This window comes from Melozone crissalis, unplaced genomic scaffold (assembly GCF_028551555.1).
Source record: "Melozone crissalis strain CALT ecotype California unplaced genomic scaffold, PUWL_Pcris_2 ptg000007l_1, whole genome shotgun sequence".
Taxonomy (NCBI): Eukaryota; Metazoa; Chordata; class Aves; order Passeriformes; family Passerellidae; genus Melozone; species Melozone crissalis.
In genome coordinates, this window is record NW_026535785.1 from 16,567,139 (window position 1) to 16,583,963 (window position 16,825).

The window sequence follows — 16,825 nt, forward strand, 5'->3', positions numbered from 1 at the left end:
AATATGGAGATGACCAACTGCAGCCCACTCCCTGTCAACTACCACTGGTCATTCCTGACAGACAGCCAGGTGAACACCATCAGGTATGAGCATCATCACCCCCGTGCTGCTCCCAGCATGGAGCTGCTCCAGCCTGGCTCTGAGTGGCTGTCACTGAGCTCAGCACACCAGCACCCAGCCAGGGGCTGCAGCGCAGTGAGGAGCTGCTCTTGCAGGCACCTCTCTCCCCCACTACAGGCCCACCATCACAGTTATGTTATTTTCCAGGTTCATCCCTTCACCACCTAAATTCAAGCCACGGTTTTCAAAGAAGAGGAGAGTGTTTCTACGGAGATACTCCAGGACTGTAAGCGTGGAGGAGCCGACCGAAACCCCAGAAACAAGGCAGGATTTTGTCCAGGAGGATTCTGCCCTGGAGGATTCTGCCCTGGAGGGTCCTGCCCTGGAGGATTCTGCCCTGGAGGATTCTGCCCTGGAGGATTCCGCCCTGGAGGATCCTGCTCAGGAAGGTCCTGCCCAGGAGGATGCTGCCCTGGAGGATCCTGCTCAGGAGGATCCTGCTCAAGAGGACTCCTACCAGGAGGATTCTGCTCAGGAGGACTCTGACCAGGAGCCAGAAGATGCAGAACATTCCCTGAAATCAGAGGTGGATTTTCTTGTGCACCTACCACTTGCTTTGCCTCCTCTCAACTTGCCACCAAAAAGTCATACTCATGCCAACCTCCCTTTTTGCTGCCCTTCTGTCCTGTGCCCTGAAAGTAGCAGTTGGACATGGGGGTCTGGGGAGGTGGAAATAGGAAAGTTTTGCTCCGAGAAGCTCACTCAGATCCTACAGACCTATGATGACTTTGGGATTTTTTGGCTTAATTTCTTTACAATGTAAAATGAGGTCTTTATCTGCATCATGATGAGAGGGCTTCCAGCTTCCCATGTATGTCAATCCATGAAGAGTCCTGATCTCCACGTAGCCCCTTCCAAACCCAGCTAGGGCACTCACATCTGTGCCTTCACCCAAAAGCTGGTATTGCAGTGACAGCTCCAGAGCTGTCTTTTGTAAAGCAAGACTTTGCAAAGTCACTGTCTCTTCCTCCAAACAAGGAAAAAGGCCTTTGATCTGTCTGGTGAACATTAGTACTTTGGAGTGGGAAGTGGCCCCTTGTTGTGCATCAGGGGGAACAGAGGCTGCTCATGGGGCAATTAAAAAAAAAGATGTAAGGAAGCAGAAGAGTTTCTCAAAAGCCCAGTGTTGGCATTAAGTTTTTGGAGAAGGGTTGTACCTGCTCACACACAAATACCAGTTGTTTCTACACTGCACAGTTTTTCTGAATCAGGAGAAACAAAGCCCTATATGAACAGTGTGGCTGAATGTTTTCAAATAGAAGCAAAAATTATCTCTATTTCCTGGTTGTTGCCATGTATGCACAAGCAAACCAGGGAAATTCAAGTGGCCATCCTGGAATCCTGGAATGGTTTGGCTTGGAAGGGACTTTCAGAGACTATGTAGTTCCAGCCCTCCCTGCCTGAGTGCTGGGGGCACCCAGTTCCCTCAGGCAAGTTTGATGTACCAAGTGCAGATGGAGCCCAGGTCTCATCTGTGGCTGGCCTTGGACCCACACTCGACTGATGGCCTGGACATTGTCACCCTTGGTTTGTGCCCAGGCCCCTTTCCAGCTGCTCCTGGTGTGGGAGGTGCTGGAGCCTGCAGCAGAGTGATCTTGCTCACAGCAGCCAGCTCACTGCAGCCTGTGGTGCTTTTTCCAGGGGCTGTCATCCACTCCTGGGGCGTCTCAGAGGCCACTGAGGATGAGGGGACTGAGCTGGTTCTCAGAGATGGAGCACCCCAAGCTGGGAATGCAGGAGGTAAGTGGGAATTTGTCTCACATCCATGTTTCCAGTGTGGGAGGTGGTTCTGTAGCCCCAGTGCCACTGGTGGCCCTCAGCACTGCTCACAGAGGGGCCTCACATCCCTCCCAGTCCATCACAAAGCTCTGCTGAAGCCAGTGGTTGCTGGAGAGGCCATGTGGGATGTTTTGTAGGGCTGCCCCAGGATGCTCCCTGTGCAGCCCCTGTGGAGGGCATTGCTCCCATTTACCTCATCAGGTGGTTTTCAGGACATTTTTGTAGGAACTTTGGCTGTAGCAGCCTGAGAGAACAGCACATAAAGTCAGAGAGAGGGAGAAAGGCCTCAGAAGTCAGATGAGCCTTCCCCCAGCTCCAAGGGCTCCCACCTCCAAGTCTCCTGGTTTTCTGAAGACAGTGAGAAGTGTTTCCAAAGACAAGTTCTGCAGCAGAGAGAATTTCTTGCTGCCAGGAGACATTCTGGTTGACTTTAATGTAGTCTATACTCATGGATAAATGATTATGGGAGAAGATTTTCCCCATGGTCTCTCCACTGGTCAGTGGCATGGACACAGGATGAGATTAGGGTGATTCTGGCTGTGTTTGGGGAATAGGCCCCTCCGGCTGTGATTCTGCTTTATTTCAGGACACAGCTGCTCTTCTGCATCCATTTCCACTCTCACCATCTCCATCTCCCCTCCCTGCAGGTTTTTGATGTGCGGCCGCTGTGGGGTGAGCTGCAGCCAGGAGAGAGCGAGCAGGTCACCTTCACCTTCTTTGGGCACGCCAACGTGGTGGCGCGTGTCCGGGCGCTGTGCCACGTGCAGGGAGGCCCCAGCTACGAGGTGGTGCTGACCGGGGAGGCCTCGTGCCCCAGCTACCAGCTGGACCTGCAGGAGATTGACTGGGGGCTGCAGGTACCACAGGCTGCTCCTGCCTTGGCTGGCGTTGTGGCCACCTCCATCCCAGGCTCTGTCCCCCTCTCGGCTCCTCTGCTGGCTCTGGGGCTGGGAACACAACCTGTGAGAGACAGTCCAGCATCCCAGCTGGTTTGAAATGGCCATCCCCACCCCTCCCTCCCTTGCCCTGGCTGAGGGACAGGACACTGTCCTCTCCAAGGCACCTGACCCTGCCTCCTGGGGAGCACAAGGCTCCCAGGGAAGATGTCCAGAGGGACCTGTCCCTGGGATACCCCCCCACTGATCTGCTCCTAAAGCTTGAGCTCCAAGGAGATGCTCTTGTCAAATGCTCTGGCTTGATCCACAAAATCATCCAGGGAGGAACTTGGGCTTTCAGTCACTTCAGTACCTGAAAACAATGTCCCACAATAATCCCCACTTTACTTCTTTTCACTTTAAAGTCCACAGATACTTCCAGTTGCTGGCACTGCCTGTGTTGTCCTGTGTGTCTCTCTTGTCACCTGTCTGTTTCTTGCCAATATTTGCATGCAGCTGCCTTTTCTTCTGGAATGCCTCTCAGAAATGCACTGACTTTTAGATACAATTCAATGGGGACAAAGTTGTCAAAGCAAAACAAAACTGTTCATTAGCAACAATTCAGCCGAGCTGGGTGTGTGTCTCCCTGTCCCCGGAGAGGAGCAAACACACCCTCCAACAAAAAGGCAATCTTTGTATCCCCTCTGTACCTAGCTGGGACAGTCCCTGGCCCCTTTCCCCTTGGAGGGGCACTCAGGAACTTTCATTCTCTCTGACCACCAACTTTTCTGTCCCCTCCCCTCTCATCCTCCTTCCTTTTGGTCATGTCTTCAACCCTGTCCCTCTGCCAGCTCACAGCAACACCCAACAAACCAACCTGAACAAATCCAAACTGCAAACAGCAACATGCAGAACCAACAACTTCCATTCTTTAGCTCCATAAGCTTTTGGCTTCATCTCACACATCTCAGTGCCACCTCCTCTGTTTCTCCTGGCTGTTGGTGGCCCCTCAGAGTGCAGAGGACCTGGTCCCCTGGTTCATTTATTGCTGGCCTTTCCAAGGCTTTGCCACCTCTCTGTAGCTGTGTGTTGCACTGTGGCTGTGTGCTTCCAGTGCCATGAAAGAGGCAGGAGGTTGCCAGCATCAGGCCTGTGTCTGTAACTTCTCCCTGCTCTGTCCTCTCTGCAGAGGTTTAACAAAGCCCTCAAAGCACAGGTGACCCTGCGGAACACCGGCGTCATGGAATTCACCTTCGTGGTGCCAAACTGCAGCACTGGCACTGCAGCAAAGCCTCTGCCTGGAGTGCCCGTGGTCGTGCCCACCACAGTGAGTAGCACAAGTCATTGCCTCTGGCCCTCTGTCAGGCAGCCCAGGAGAGAATTAAAGGAAAAAAGGGGGGAAAAGAGGGAAAAAAATGGGGGAAACCCCCCAGCCATGCTGGGGCTGCAGCCCTGCGAAGGCTCAGGAGCACACACTGCACCCCAGGGGTGGAGATGCCAGCTTTTGGGCACAAGGAAGGTAGAAAGTGATGTGGTCTGATGGTTTCTTCTGGATGAGAACCTGTCCCCTCAGCCTGTCTGTCCCCTGAGCCATCCCACAGCAAAGCTCTGATGCAGTCCCTTCCTCCTCTCCTGTCCCTGCAGGGTTCCCTTGCACCTGGCCAGAAGCAAGTGTTGAAGGTCTATTATCTGCCAGGAAAGCTGGGAGCCTTCCACAAGACTTTCCAGGTCCAAGTGGCTCATCTGGAACCGGCAGAAATCACCCTGAAGGGAAAGGGGACCTTCCCTGGGGTTACCAAGTACCGGCCCAGGAAGCTGAAAGGTGAGCACTGTCTGCTGGCTCCCAGGAAGATCCCCTGGTTTCCCCCTGCCATCACACATCAGGCAGCTCACACCCATCTCCACAAGCCTGGAAGTTGCAGAGCTGCCAGACCAACACTTTGGCCTCTCTGGTTGCCTCCTGAGTTTTGAGCAGTTGAGTCCATTTAGGCTTTTTCCCAGGATCCTTTTCCCAGGATCTTGCCAGCACATTGCTGTAGGCCTGGAAAGATGATGGCCAGGCAGAAAAGCTTGGGAAAGCTGTGAGAGAGGCTGGAAGGGCTTTTGGCAGGGTTGGATGTGCGTGGCATTGCAGGGGATGAGATGATGCCCTGTGAGTGAGAATGAACATGAGGATTCAGAGAGGAGCAGCAGCATCCATTGTTTCTGGGACAGGCCAGTGTTGGGGAAGTGGGACTTCTCAGCTTCAATGGGATTGGCAATGTGCCTTGCCTTCTATTTATGGATAATTCTTTCCTTCAGAAGAGGAGGAGATACTGCAAGAGGAAGAAAAAAACCCAGAGGAAGAAGAAAAGGAAAAGGATGAATCGTCTGTGACCATCTGTGATGATGGAGTCACTGATGGGTCACTGATTGTCACACCTGAACAACAGGCTAGTGTCCAACATCTCCCCAGGCCCCTTCAGCTGAGGGCTCCCCCAGCAGCACACTGGATCTGGTGGAACAGGTGGGAGGGTTATTCCCACTTGGGAAGTTGGAGGAGTAGCAGCTGTGCTCCCTCCCAGAGCTGCCTTTGCTTGTGGCCAGCCCATCCTCCACACTTGGAGCTCTCAGATAGGTACTGCCACAATCAGATTGCAACATTTCTGGGCCACTTGCTGAATTTGGAGAGCTTGTGGTGTGTTCTCTTTTGTGACTGAGAGAAATATGTGTATTCAAGGGTTTCTACCTAGAAAGTGAGCAGAATATTCAGAGTCAGTGAAGGGCCAAGCACCAGCAAACTCTTCTTCATTTGCTGTGTAAATGGCAAGAAGGGCAACTGAACTGGTGAACTTTGTGATCTCCAAATGGCCTTATTCATGATAGCCCTCATTTACTTTTTTTATTGGTGTATGATTCCATAAAGTATTTCTCTCCTGTTCTGGAATACAGAGGTTAAGCAGAAAAAAATACTATTTAAAAAAAAGGCAATTTCTATACCTGTATGATGGGAATGATGTGGTTTCTTCTTCAGTGATACTGCCAACCTTGAGATTTCAGCTGAGGATAAAGAAACTGAATCATCCAAATATTCTTCAGAAGACAAACCTTGAGAAGACCAAGGGAAACTGGGAAGCTCTTTGAAGAACCTACAGAGCCATAAGAACCTCGAGGATTGGCATTGGCACATCTTGTTTACCAATAAAGGAGGGAAAGGAATCTCTTAGGGAAGAAATCTGTGAAAGCTGAGCCCTGCCCAGGCATGGTGCAAACTCCATGAGATCCTGCACTGTCTTCCTCTTCTCCCAGTAAAGCTCTTCAGGACAGAGAACTGGATCCTTTCCACCTCTGGGAAGCACCTGGAGCTTTTATAGCCACCCTTAACCACTACTTGAAGTCCCACCTGTCCCTTGCCACTGGAATTGGAGAGCTAATGCTCTAAACCCCTGTCATGAAGGCAGTGACACCCTTAGGATGGTCATGGATGACAGTCTGAGAGCAGCCACGTTACCTTGGGGTACTTTGGCCCAGATAACCCTGGGGATTGCGGCAGGCTCAGAGAGAGCACTCTTGGTCAGGTGTGAGATGTGTGGCACTGATCGTGTGGGTCATTATGACTGAACTTATTGCCAATACAGTATCTACATATTGTCAGTGCAGTATAAAATATAAGCAGGTCTAATATAACATGAGCAGCTTAGGCTAGAAACCTGCAGGTTTACAGACTGGAACTGCAGAACTCACAGGGACAAAGCAACAAAGCACCTGTGGAGCTGCTTCAGGATTTTATCTCTGGACAGGACTGGATCTTAGCTGGATCTGCAGCCAGAGGCACCAGGAAGCTGCTGGGGCATGCAAGGAGCTCAGGTGGCACAGGGGAGGGTGGCAGGAGCCTTTCAGCCCTTGCTCCTGGCCAGATGCAAGGGAACCCTGCAGGGCTCCCCTGATGCTCTTCCTCTGCCTTCTGGATGCTTTCCCATCCAAAATGGGATTTCAAACTCCAGAAGAGCAGCCTCTGTGAGGTGCACTCCCAAAGGCAAAGGTGTTCTAAAGTGAAAATCACTGCTCTAACTTGTGCCACTTTGCTGCTGAGTTTAACAAGAGGAGCATCCCCAGCAGCACCCCTTTTTGCAGCTCTCTGGCTCCCAACTAACTGCACACGTGCCAGCTGTGCCAAGCAATGGGGATTCTAGCTGTGATCACACACTGGCCAGATTGTGCTATCATGGTAACTGATTTTGAGAGGAATGGCAGATTTGTCTTTACAAACTACCTGTGGGTCTGCTGGTAGATAAAACCAGCACTAGGAGATAAACAATGGGAAGGATTCCACTGACTGATGAATGGAAAAAGAGATTTGCTTTTACAAATAAACTTTAGGTTTGCTGCTAAATTAAATTGGACATTGAAAGATGAAAGAAAACAATGGGGAAGAAACCCCCCCCCCCCCCTAAATTCCATAAGAATTAAAAATTAAAAGGGAGGGTTATACCTTAGAGGAAAATCTTTGGTATCAGGCATACTGGGGAGTCTGAAGCTCTCAAGTACCTCAGCCAAGGGGGAAAGAGAGAAGGGAAATGTGGCTGGAAATTGGGATAAAAAGGAGGCTGTGTCCTCCAAAAATTGGAGAGACCCTGGGGAATGCCCCATGGCCTCTCCCTTTATTCAAATAAAGTAAAAGGACTCCTCTGGCTCCTTTTTGGACATAAACCTCTGATGTTTGTGGATTAATTTTCCTAACAACTTCTTGACTCAAATTTATACTGCTTTATCTTGTCTTCAGGTTTCAGTGTGTTTGGCGTGGAGCATTCAGTCATTAACTGTTCAGAGGCTCTTGCTGTGCAGTGTTGGTCTCTGACGATTCTTCAGGGGCTGTTTTGTACGTTCTGAACCCCTCTCTGTTGTTGTTTATTTGGTGGGTTGTCCTCATGAATCCTCACCTCCACTTTTCTGTCCTGCAGAAGGCTCCTGCCAGCAGCTGAGTGAGATTTGATAACAAGATGGTGAGGGACAAACTTCAGTCCTGTTGTCTGTATCCTGAGTTTTCCATAGCCTATGGAATTGCCTTGTGAGAAATGTTAAATTAACCAAAATTCACTGCACATATTGACCTGCCCTCTTCCCTCCACAAACCCAAACAAAACAAAAAAAGATTGTGAAAGCACCTGAAACCTTTTGTACTTTTATTGTGCATTCTGTAAGTGCTCAAAGACACCCCACAAGACTGTATGGATCATGTTGTCCATGCATGGCACATGTAAGAGGCAGACAGATCCCTGAAAGCTTTCCTAGGCTAACTCAGACACAATTTCCATCAAATAGTATTATCTCATTACAGACAAAACAAAGCACAGAAAGTATCTCTGATCACACAGAACAAAGGCACTGAAACTGAGAAAGAACTGAAACAGACCTTTTCAAGTCTGTTTCATAAAAAAATATTGTGTGCTTCTCACAGCTCTTAGATTAAAAATTGTATTAATCTAATTAGAGATCGTCATCTTAAAGTTCCCAATTCCGATGAAATTCAAGTGTAGCTTTCAAAAAGTAGGTACAAAGGAAATGAACCAACCTCCTTTTTCCTCTTTCAAAATAAATTCATGACCAGACCATGTTGTCACAGATTACTCTTCTTCCTTTCATGTATAGATGCATACAAATTAGTGAAGTAATTCTCAGAGGATGAAAATAAGTTGTCAAGATCATAATCCACTTCAAAGGTAGGTCTCTCTCCAAAAATTACAAGAGCAAGAAATACAGCAAAGTGTGCAGTCAGTCCCCATATCTTGAATGACTTTCTGTGTTCCTGGTCATGGTATGTAAAGCAGTGTACTCGAGTTGAGTACCCTGAGGAGGTTTTATAAGAGAAGGTCTTGTAATCTAAGGGCTTGACAAAGTACTCCAAAGGCACAACAAAAACCTCGCTCACTTCATCTGGGTTAGGAGTGACCTGGAATGTTTCCTCTATAAATCCTATGACTGGTGTCACCAAGTTATTCATCTAAAAAGAGACAGAAAAAAACAAACAATAAATAAGTAAATTTAAAAAAATCAACAAAACCCTCATACACTTATGTTTGTACCGAGTAAAAATGTTCATTACTTAAAAAAAACATTTCATTGTTACAAAATGAGTACAAGAAGCCTATGAACTGTTTTCAACTGCAATGCAATTTAGTCCCCCTAATGGCAATCTATGTAATTTGACTTGAAGAATTTGAAGTCATATTTTTGTATTGTCAAAAATGACTTTACAAATACTCTGTTCATCCTGTATAATCACAGAGCAGTTAAAAAGGCTTGCCAGTTTGCTACAGAAGTACAAAAGCATGCATGCTTTCCCATGGCTCTTCCTTACTGACGTTTTTAATTCTGATTTTAATCCAAATTTTCCCTATCATAGATCATATTTCTGTATTGTTTTCCCAGGATATAGGAATTTTCCAGAATATGGAACTATTTTTCTATAGGTACAGAAATATTATTGCAATGTATTTAGCCATAAAATGTAACACTTTTTGAAACACATCATTTATGGACATTTTAATTCTAAATGTAATCCCTGCTTCCATGGGAAGGCAAAATCACTGAAATCATAGTTTGCATCAACAGAACACCAAAATTCTTTAGGATACATTGCTAGTTCGGTTTGTTCACACTAACAAAGACCACTGTCCTGTAGAAAGGAGGAAGAGCAAAACAGTGATTGTGGTATTTGATTCAAGTCTGGAAAGATTTCGTCCAAGTCAGAAGCACCTGGAATGTATACACTGAGCAGACAGAGTGTCATCTGACATGTACAATGCTCATGGTCCAAAACCCTCACCATCTCTCCTACTGACTGAAGTAATTGGCTGGAAAACAGGGAAAATATGATCCTTTTTACACACTGCTATGGAGCTATGTGGCTTTAAGGTTATCTGTACAAAAATGTAGAATAATTTAAGAAGTTAAATAAAGCTTTTTGCAATAAAATTTCAAAAGTAGTTGTTTCCATTTTTAATGGGGAGAGGATATTGCTATCAGATAGAAGAACAGGAGGCATAGTGATAAAGTGCTACCTGGTAAACAAAAATAATCTTCAGAAACAGAAATGCCTCTGTTCTATGGGAAAACTGACCCTATGTAATACTGAACACTGCTATTGAAATTGAGAACCTGTTAATTTACAAATGGTGACCTACACTCCAAAGACACCTCTGGGAGTCTCCCTGCTAGAGGAAGATGATGCACACAATCCAGGTGCACATCCCCTCTCTGTCTGCACAGCCCTGGAGTCAGCAGACACCAGACAGGGCAGCTGTGAGGCTACAGCAGCCACCCTGCCTGGGAGAGTGAGCCCTGCACAGCTCCAGGGATGGGGACTGTACAGCCTGTCAGCAACATCTGCTCTGCTTCTGGGCTGACCTCATGGTGAAGAGAATTTCTTTCTTGCATCTCATCACAATGTCCATGCCGCTGCTGTGTCCATTGCCTCAAGAAGAGTTCTGGTATCATCCCCTCTCTGACACGCCAGGAGAAGAAAGCAGCCAAATCCCCTGGCAGCCTTCAAGCTGAGCAAGCCCCCCTCTCTCAGCCTGGCTGCTCATCCATCACCCGCTCGCTGTGACTGCTCTCATGGCTCTCTGCTGAGCTCTCACAGGGCAGCGCTGGCTGTGGGGTGCCCCAGAGCTGCTCTCACAAACACCAAACCCTGGGCAAGAACCCTTTCCCTGGCCTCTGCTGGACACACGGGCTGGGCACACGAAGAAGTGGCGCCTCTTGACAGTTCCAGGCTTGAAAAGGTCACTGCCAACCACACAAGTGAAAACCACCCAAACTTATTCTGTACTGATAGGCTGACTTACTTTATCAATTCCAGGCATCAGCCTACAGATGACTTCCACCTTCTCTGGCTGAAGACCCACTTCTTCTTTAGCTTCTCGGAGAGCAGTGTCAATGTCATCTCTATCAGTGTCTTCCCTTTTACCTCCTGGAAAACACACGTCCCCTGGTGATCTTCTCAGCTAGAATGTAAAGGAGTAAAGTACTGTTAAATAGAACAAGGTTTATGTTTCTCATTGGATCCACACTGATACGTGTTGGTATTGCAGCATCCCTTTGTGTTTATCTTTCCAGTCAAAGAAGCTGGAAATGGTGGTTTAGGATTCCGCAGACCAGAAGAAACATGCCTTAGCAAGAGTAGCCAGCTAAGAAAATGCTGAGGTAGCTATCTCCTGCTAATCCATAAATCCTCACTATCAAAAAATACCCTGTACCTGTACACCATTGTGTAATTCATACCGGAACTTCTGCTTTAGTATGCCAAAGTTCACATTTTGCATCATCTTGTTTATGTAAATGACTGACAGATTAATCCAGACAGACAACTTGTAGAGCAAGATCAAAATACTCTAAGAGCAAAAACCTTTGAAAGACACAATTAAATAACATACCCATGAGAGAGGAAATAACATTTTGCTTCAGCCCAAAAGATTACAGAGCAAAAGAATGGAAATGGTTGGAAAATGGTTAAAATGTGTTTTGTTTAATCTGTTGGGTGTTGTTGAGAACTGGAAGAGGGGCAGGGTTGAAGACATAACCAGAACAGGGAGAAGGGTGAGAAGAGAAAGGACAGAAAAGTTGGCAGTCGGCAGAGCCTGAGTTCCTGAGTAGGCACTCAATGGGACGAGCCCCAACTGCAAAAGAGGATAAAAGATTGCCATTTTGTCAGTGTGTGTGTGTGTGTGTTTCTGCCTTTGGGGAGGGAGACACACACCCGACTCAGCTGACTCATTGCAAATTAAATTATTTAGTTATTGCTTCAAAGACTGTGTCCCCTCCTGACTGTATCAAAAAGTGAGTTATTTCTAAGACAGCTTTAAATACATTCCAGTAGTAGGCTTGTGCATCAAGGATCAGTAACAAACACATTTACATTTAACAGCTATGTAACTGTGATTGTTTTTTAAGTAAGACCCAGCAACAGAAAAAAGTAATTCCTGAGCACAGGCAGTTGATGTGACACAAGGACGGAAAACAAGAGTTGTAGAAGAAAACAAAATGCTGGAGAAAGAGTTCTGTCACCCTTGGGTTGTTGTCTTTTGTATAGTAAAGGGAGAGAAGAGTAATATTAACCGCAGACTGAAAAACCTCATTTAACAAAGCTGCGCTCCACGGTCAGTTTCCTTATTTAAGTAAGCAACCATTGCCGGCTGTGCAAATGTTAATTTCCCGTCACGGGTTTCCGGGATCCCGGCGTGTTCCTGGCACGCAAACACCAGAATCACATCAGTGTAAAAACACCCGGCCGTGCCCTTGGGCACAAGGTCGGGAACAGGGGGCACTGGGTGGCGCAGCTGCCGGGATCGCGCCCCGACGGTCCCCGGAGCCCCCGGTACCTGCAGCGAGCGGACGGTGAGCAGCAGGTGCAGCCGCCCCGCTCGCACCATCAGCGGCAGCAGCACGGCGGCTCTGGGCAGCGGCAGGCCGGAGAACCTGTCCCCGATATCGAACTGCCTCAGGCGGTGCCGGGCCCTCTCCATGGCGCCGTGCCCAGGAGCGGGCAGAGCGGAGCTCGGGCACCCTCGGGCCGTGCCCCGCTCATGCCCCGGGCCGGGACCGGGACAGGCACCGGGAGCGGGGCCCGGCTCCTCCCGCTCCGCCGCCATCTCCGGCACCGCCCCCGGCCCGGCCCCGACGCGGCCCCACCACTCGGCGCTCGATCGCTCCTGTGACAAATGCGTGCTTTTCGTGTTTGGCTGTTCGCAAATGTTAAAATGGATATTACATGTGTTGTGTTAGAAAGTAATGCTGTGTTACTTCTCTTAAATATAGTTTTAAGTGCTAAAAAATGTTAGAATAGAAACTATGCTATGGAGGATACTTTTTTTTTTTTTTTTAAGAAAGGACTCTCAGCGATACAGCAGCCACAGGACACCTAAATCTTTCACAGAAAAAGAAATTATTGCCCCATTATCACAAGAAACGAACTTCTTCCTGCCTCAAAGGCGCTGTTAGGATTCAGAGGAAGAAGGTGGCACTGACCAGACAGAATCCTGTGTTTGAATGGAATTTATGCATCATGTATGAAATATATGAATATGCAACAGGCTATTATTGCTTTTAAGGGTTAATCCTTTGTTAACGGGTGTCCTTTTTCGAGCTTGTGCTTCCCAGAAAAAGGTACCCAGACGTCCATAACTCTTTGTCTCTATTGTCTCATATTGTCCTAATTCAAAGTGTCCAAATTATTATTACTCTAATTGTATTGCTATTTTTATAACCATTGTATTACTATTAAACTTTTAAAATTTTAAAAACAAATTATTGGCGTTTTCCACAGTTCCCTTTTTCCCTTTCCCCCTCCGGGCTGTCCCTGTGCCGGGAGCTGCGGGGCCGCGCTGCCCCAGATGTGCGGAGGCTCCGTGGATTCCATCCAGTCCCGCCTGAACTCCGGCACTGGAGCAGCTCCCAGTGGGAGAAGGACCGTGAAAGGGCTGCATTTGTGACCAGTCACAGAACCATAGTTGGGAGAGGAGGAACCACAGGAGGTCCCTTCCACAGAATGTGGATGGGACCTTAATGATCACCTTATTCCACCTCCATGGTGTTGGAAATGCACGGACCTTTAGATGCAATTCAGTGGGGACAAATGGTGGAAGCAAAAGAATACTCTATTAGTAATGAGCCAGGTGTGTGCTGCCCTTGCCTGACAGACCAAGACTGCCCCCCCTGAGGAAATGGCTTCTTTTTGTAGCCTTTCCTGGTCGGGGCTGTCCCTATCCCCTTTGCCATTGGATGGGTACTCAGGAACTTCCATTCTCTCCCGACTGCCAACTTTTCACAGAATCACAGAATGAATTAGATTGGAAAAGACCTTTAAGGTCATCTACTTCAACCCATGACCTAACACCTCCTCATCAACTAAACCATGGCACTGAGTGCCACATCTACTCTTTTTTAAACATGTCCAGGGTTGGCAACGCCACCACCTCCCTGGGCAGGCGATTCCAGTGTGCCGTCACTCTTTCAGTGAAGAATTTTTTTTCTAACATCTAATCTAAACTTCCCCTGGCACAGCTTAAGACTGTGCCCTCTCCTTCTGTCACTTGTTGCCTGGGAGCAGACCGGGCCCCACCTGACCACAACCACCTTTCAGGGAGTTGTAGACAGTGGTAAAGTCTCCTGAGTCTCCTTTTCTCCAGGCTGAGCACCCCCAGCTCCCTCAGGGGTTCCTCACAGGGTTTGTGTTCCCAGCCCCTCTCCATCCTCGTTGCCCCCTCTGGACATGCTCAAACATCCCAAGATCCTTCCCAGACTGAGGGCCCAGACTGGACACAGCACTCGAGGTGTGGCCTCAGCAGTGCTGAGCACAGGGGAAGGATGATCTCCCTGCTCCTGCTGCCCACACCATTCCTGATCCAGGCCAGGAGCCACTGGCTTCTTGGCCACCAGGACACACAGCTGGCTCATGCTCAGTTGGCTGCTGACCAGTGCCCAAGGTCCCTTTGTGCCTGGCCGCTGCCCAGCCACTCTGTCCCCAGCCTGTAGCGCTGCAGGGGGTGTTGTGGCCAAGGTGCAGCACTCGGCAGTTGGACTTGTTAAACTTCATGTTGTTGGACTTGGCCCATCTATCCAGCCTGTTCAGGTCCCTCTGCAGAGCCCTCCTACCCTCCAATAAGTTGACACATGCTCCCACCTTGCTGTTATCTGCAAATTTACGGTCCCCTCCCCTCTCATCCTACTTCTGTTTAGGTCTCCAACTCCGCCCCCCTCCCAGCTCACAAACACTCAACAAACCAACCAGAACAAATCCAAACAACACCACATAGAACCAACACCTTTCATTCTTTAACCTAAGAACCTTCTGGCTTCAGCAAAATCTCACCTCATCTCTCACAATCCACCCTTTCCTTTTATTATCCTTTTATTGCTGAACCCCTTGATTTAATTACCCTGTCTGGTCAGCACTAACTGGCTCCTTTTGTGAAGCAGTTATAAATAAGATTAATCAGTCTTTTCTGAGGTCAGTGTTAAATTCAGTCTATTTAAAAGTTCCTGATTTGTCAGTTCTGGTTGCTGTCCATAGTTCTCCTCCAACTCAAGCAAAGCAGGATGTAGATACGCTTGTGTGCAGTGTCTGCCATCAGCAGTTCCATCTGTGCTTGCTGGGATGATGCAAACCTCAGATGGTGACTGTAGCACCAAAGGTTGCCTTCCTCGGTATCCATACCTGTTTCCTGAGCTCTGTGCACTAGAACAGCACACTGCAGGGATGTAGAGGTGAAGCATAGAAGCCATGACACTCCATCCAGCAATTTGCAGAGGCTTAGAACATAATCTCCTATTCCTCTTTTGTCAAAGTCTGGTTTGCCTTATATTCCCACTGCTCAACGCCCAAGGGGTTGCAGCCCACAGAGGAGCAAAAGGCTCTCAGGTGGCAAATACAGAGGTCAGTCCAGTCTTGCCCTTGACTGTTCACTATTAAATCATCTTTTGAAGATTAACTTTTAAGGGTCACTTCCTTGTACCACTGCGCAAGTTTGGGGAGGAGCTTCCACTGGCCCTTTGACTTGAGAGGCGTGAGAGCTTTTCTGCAGTCCTGGTAATTGTTTCAGTTGTTAAAAGTACCTGAAAGGGACCTTCCCATGCTGCTGTTAAGGCATCATCATTCCAAGTTTATTAGAACCCAATCTCCTGGTTTTACCTGGTGTATGTGAAAGTCTAGAGGTGATGTTTGGGGTTACAACTCTTTTCTTCTAAGATCCATGAGAGAGAGTGCAATTGCCTGCAAATAATTTCTGAGAGCTGAGTCATTAGTTTCAGCCATTGGCAACCCCTCCTCCCTTCCCAGATAAGGTAACCCAAGTAACATTTCACTGGGAGAAACTCCTCTGCCCTTTCTTGGAGCAGTTCTGATCTCTAATAATGCTAATCTGCTTTCAACCATTAATTTGGTAATATGGTTCTTAAGGATAGCATTCATTCTCTGCACACATCCAGAGCCTTGAGGGTGCCACGGGGTATGAAATCTCCAATTTATGTCTAATTCCACACATATAGAATGTAAAATTTCTCAAGTGCGTTCCCTTATCTGAGTCTATTCTTTCACTATGCCATATCTGGGAATGGTTTGTTCTAATAGCATCTTAGCCACTTTGGAGGCAGTTGCAGGTGAGGTAGGAAAGGCTTCTACCCCGTGGGTGAGGTGATCAACTATTACAAGAAGGTATTTCCACCTCTGTATTCTGGGGAACTCAGTGTAATTTATTTGCATATTTTGAAAGGATCTAAGGGCTAGGGCTCTTCCCTCACCAGGGTGTTTTCTCATCACTTTCTTATTTACCTTTTAACAAATTGAGCATTGTTCAGTCTCTGTTTGATTCCTGTATAGACTCCCTCACAGCAATAAGTTCTTCCGAATTGATCACACAGTGCTTGAGCTCGCCAGCGTATTCCTTGGTGTAGCTTAATTAAAATTTCTTCAGTAATTGCTTTATTCATTAGCTGCCTCCCTTCCCTGCCCAGCTGTGACCAGAACTACAGCAAAGGGGAAGTGCCTGCAGCGAAGGGAAGGCCGTGGTTGGGTATCTGGTTCTGTTTGTTGTTGCTGCCAGTGTTGTTTTTGTTTGCCTTACACGCTAGTAAAGAACTGTTACTCCTTTTCCCATATCTTTGCCTGAAAGCCCCTTAATTTCAGTTACAGTAATTTGGAGGGAAGGGGGTCACATTTTCCATTCCAGAGAGGTCCTGCAGACACCTGTCTTTCCAACCAAGACAAGCTGACAACTAACGATTTATTGCCAGTTGTTTAATCAACAATTAAACAACAGTTAGTGAATTAACTTAGGTAACTAAAAGATAAGCTAGAGGCGTTCACTGGAAGGGTAGCTGCGGAGGTCTCTGGTGAAGGGTGGGAGACCACCAGCAGCAGAAGGCACGGTGCTGCTGGCTCCTGTGGAGGCTCCAGCTGACACAAACGCTCTCACTCAGGGGGCAGTTTCCAGTGCACCTTCTTCTTGGGCTTCGGGCTCTCCTCTGCCTGCCGTAACGCCGAGCGTTTGGGTTTACCAAACCTCATCTTCTTCTTG

The 16,825-nt window shown here is 47.9% G+C and overlaps 1 protein-coding gene and 1 long non-coding RNA gene across 3 annotated transcripts; one reads left to right on the plus strand and one right to left on the minus strand.

The window, feature by feature from the left end:
• The first annotated feature begins 570 nt into the window (after positions 1–570).
• LOC128950997 (uncharacterized) lies at positions 571–2,692 on the plus strand. Its single transcript, XR_008484415.1, has 3 exons — positions 571–646; positions 1,762–1,860; positions 2,547–2,692. It is a non-coding gene; the product is annotated as an uncharacterized LOC128950997 (long non-coding RNA).
• A 4,899-nt stretch (positions 2,693–7,591) lies between these two features.
• On the minus strand, positions 7,592–12,403 carry LOC128932771 (peroxisomal coenzyme A diphosphatase NUDT7-like). 2 transcript variants are annotated; one of them, XM_054269473.1, is made up of 4 exons: positions 12,134–12,403; positions 10,601–10,759; positions 8,326–8,754; positions 7,592–7,721 (listed from the first exon to the last, which is right to left on the minus strand). In XM_054269473.1, exons 1-3 carry the CDS (start codon positions 12,401–12,403, stop codon positions 8,371–8,373), a joined length of 813 nt encoding a protein of 270 aa, XP_054125448.1. In that variant the 3' UTR covers positions 7,592–7,721; positions 8,326–8,370. The 2 variants fall into 2 exon arrangements, with proteins under 2 accessions (XP_054125448.1, XP_054125447.1); XM_054269472.1 differs by lacking the exon at positions 7,592–7,721 and having other exon boundaries at positions 8,038–8,754.
• Between the last annotated feature and the right edge of the window lie 4,422 nt (positions 12,404–16,825).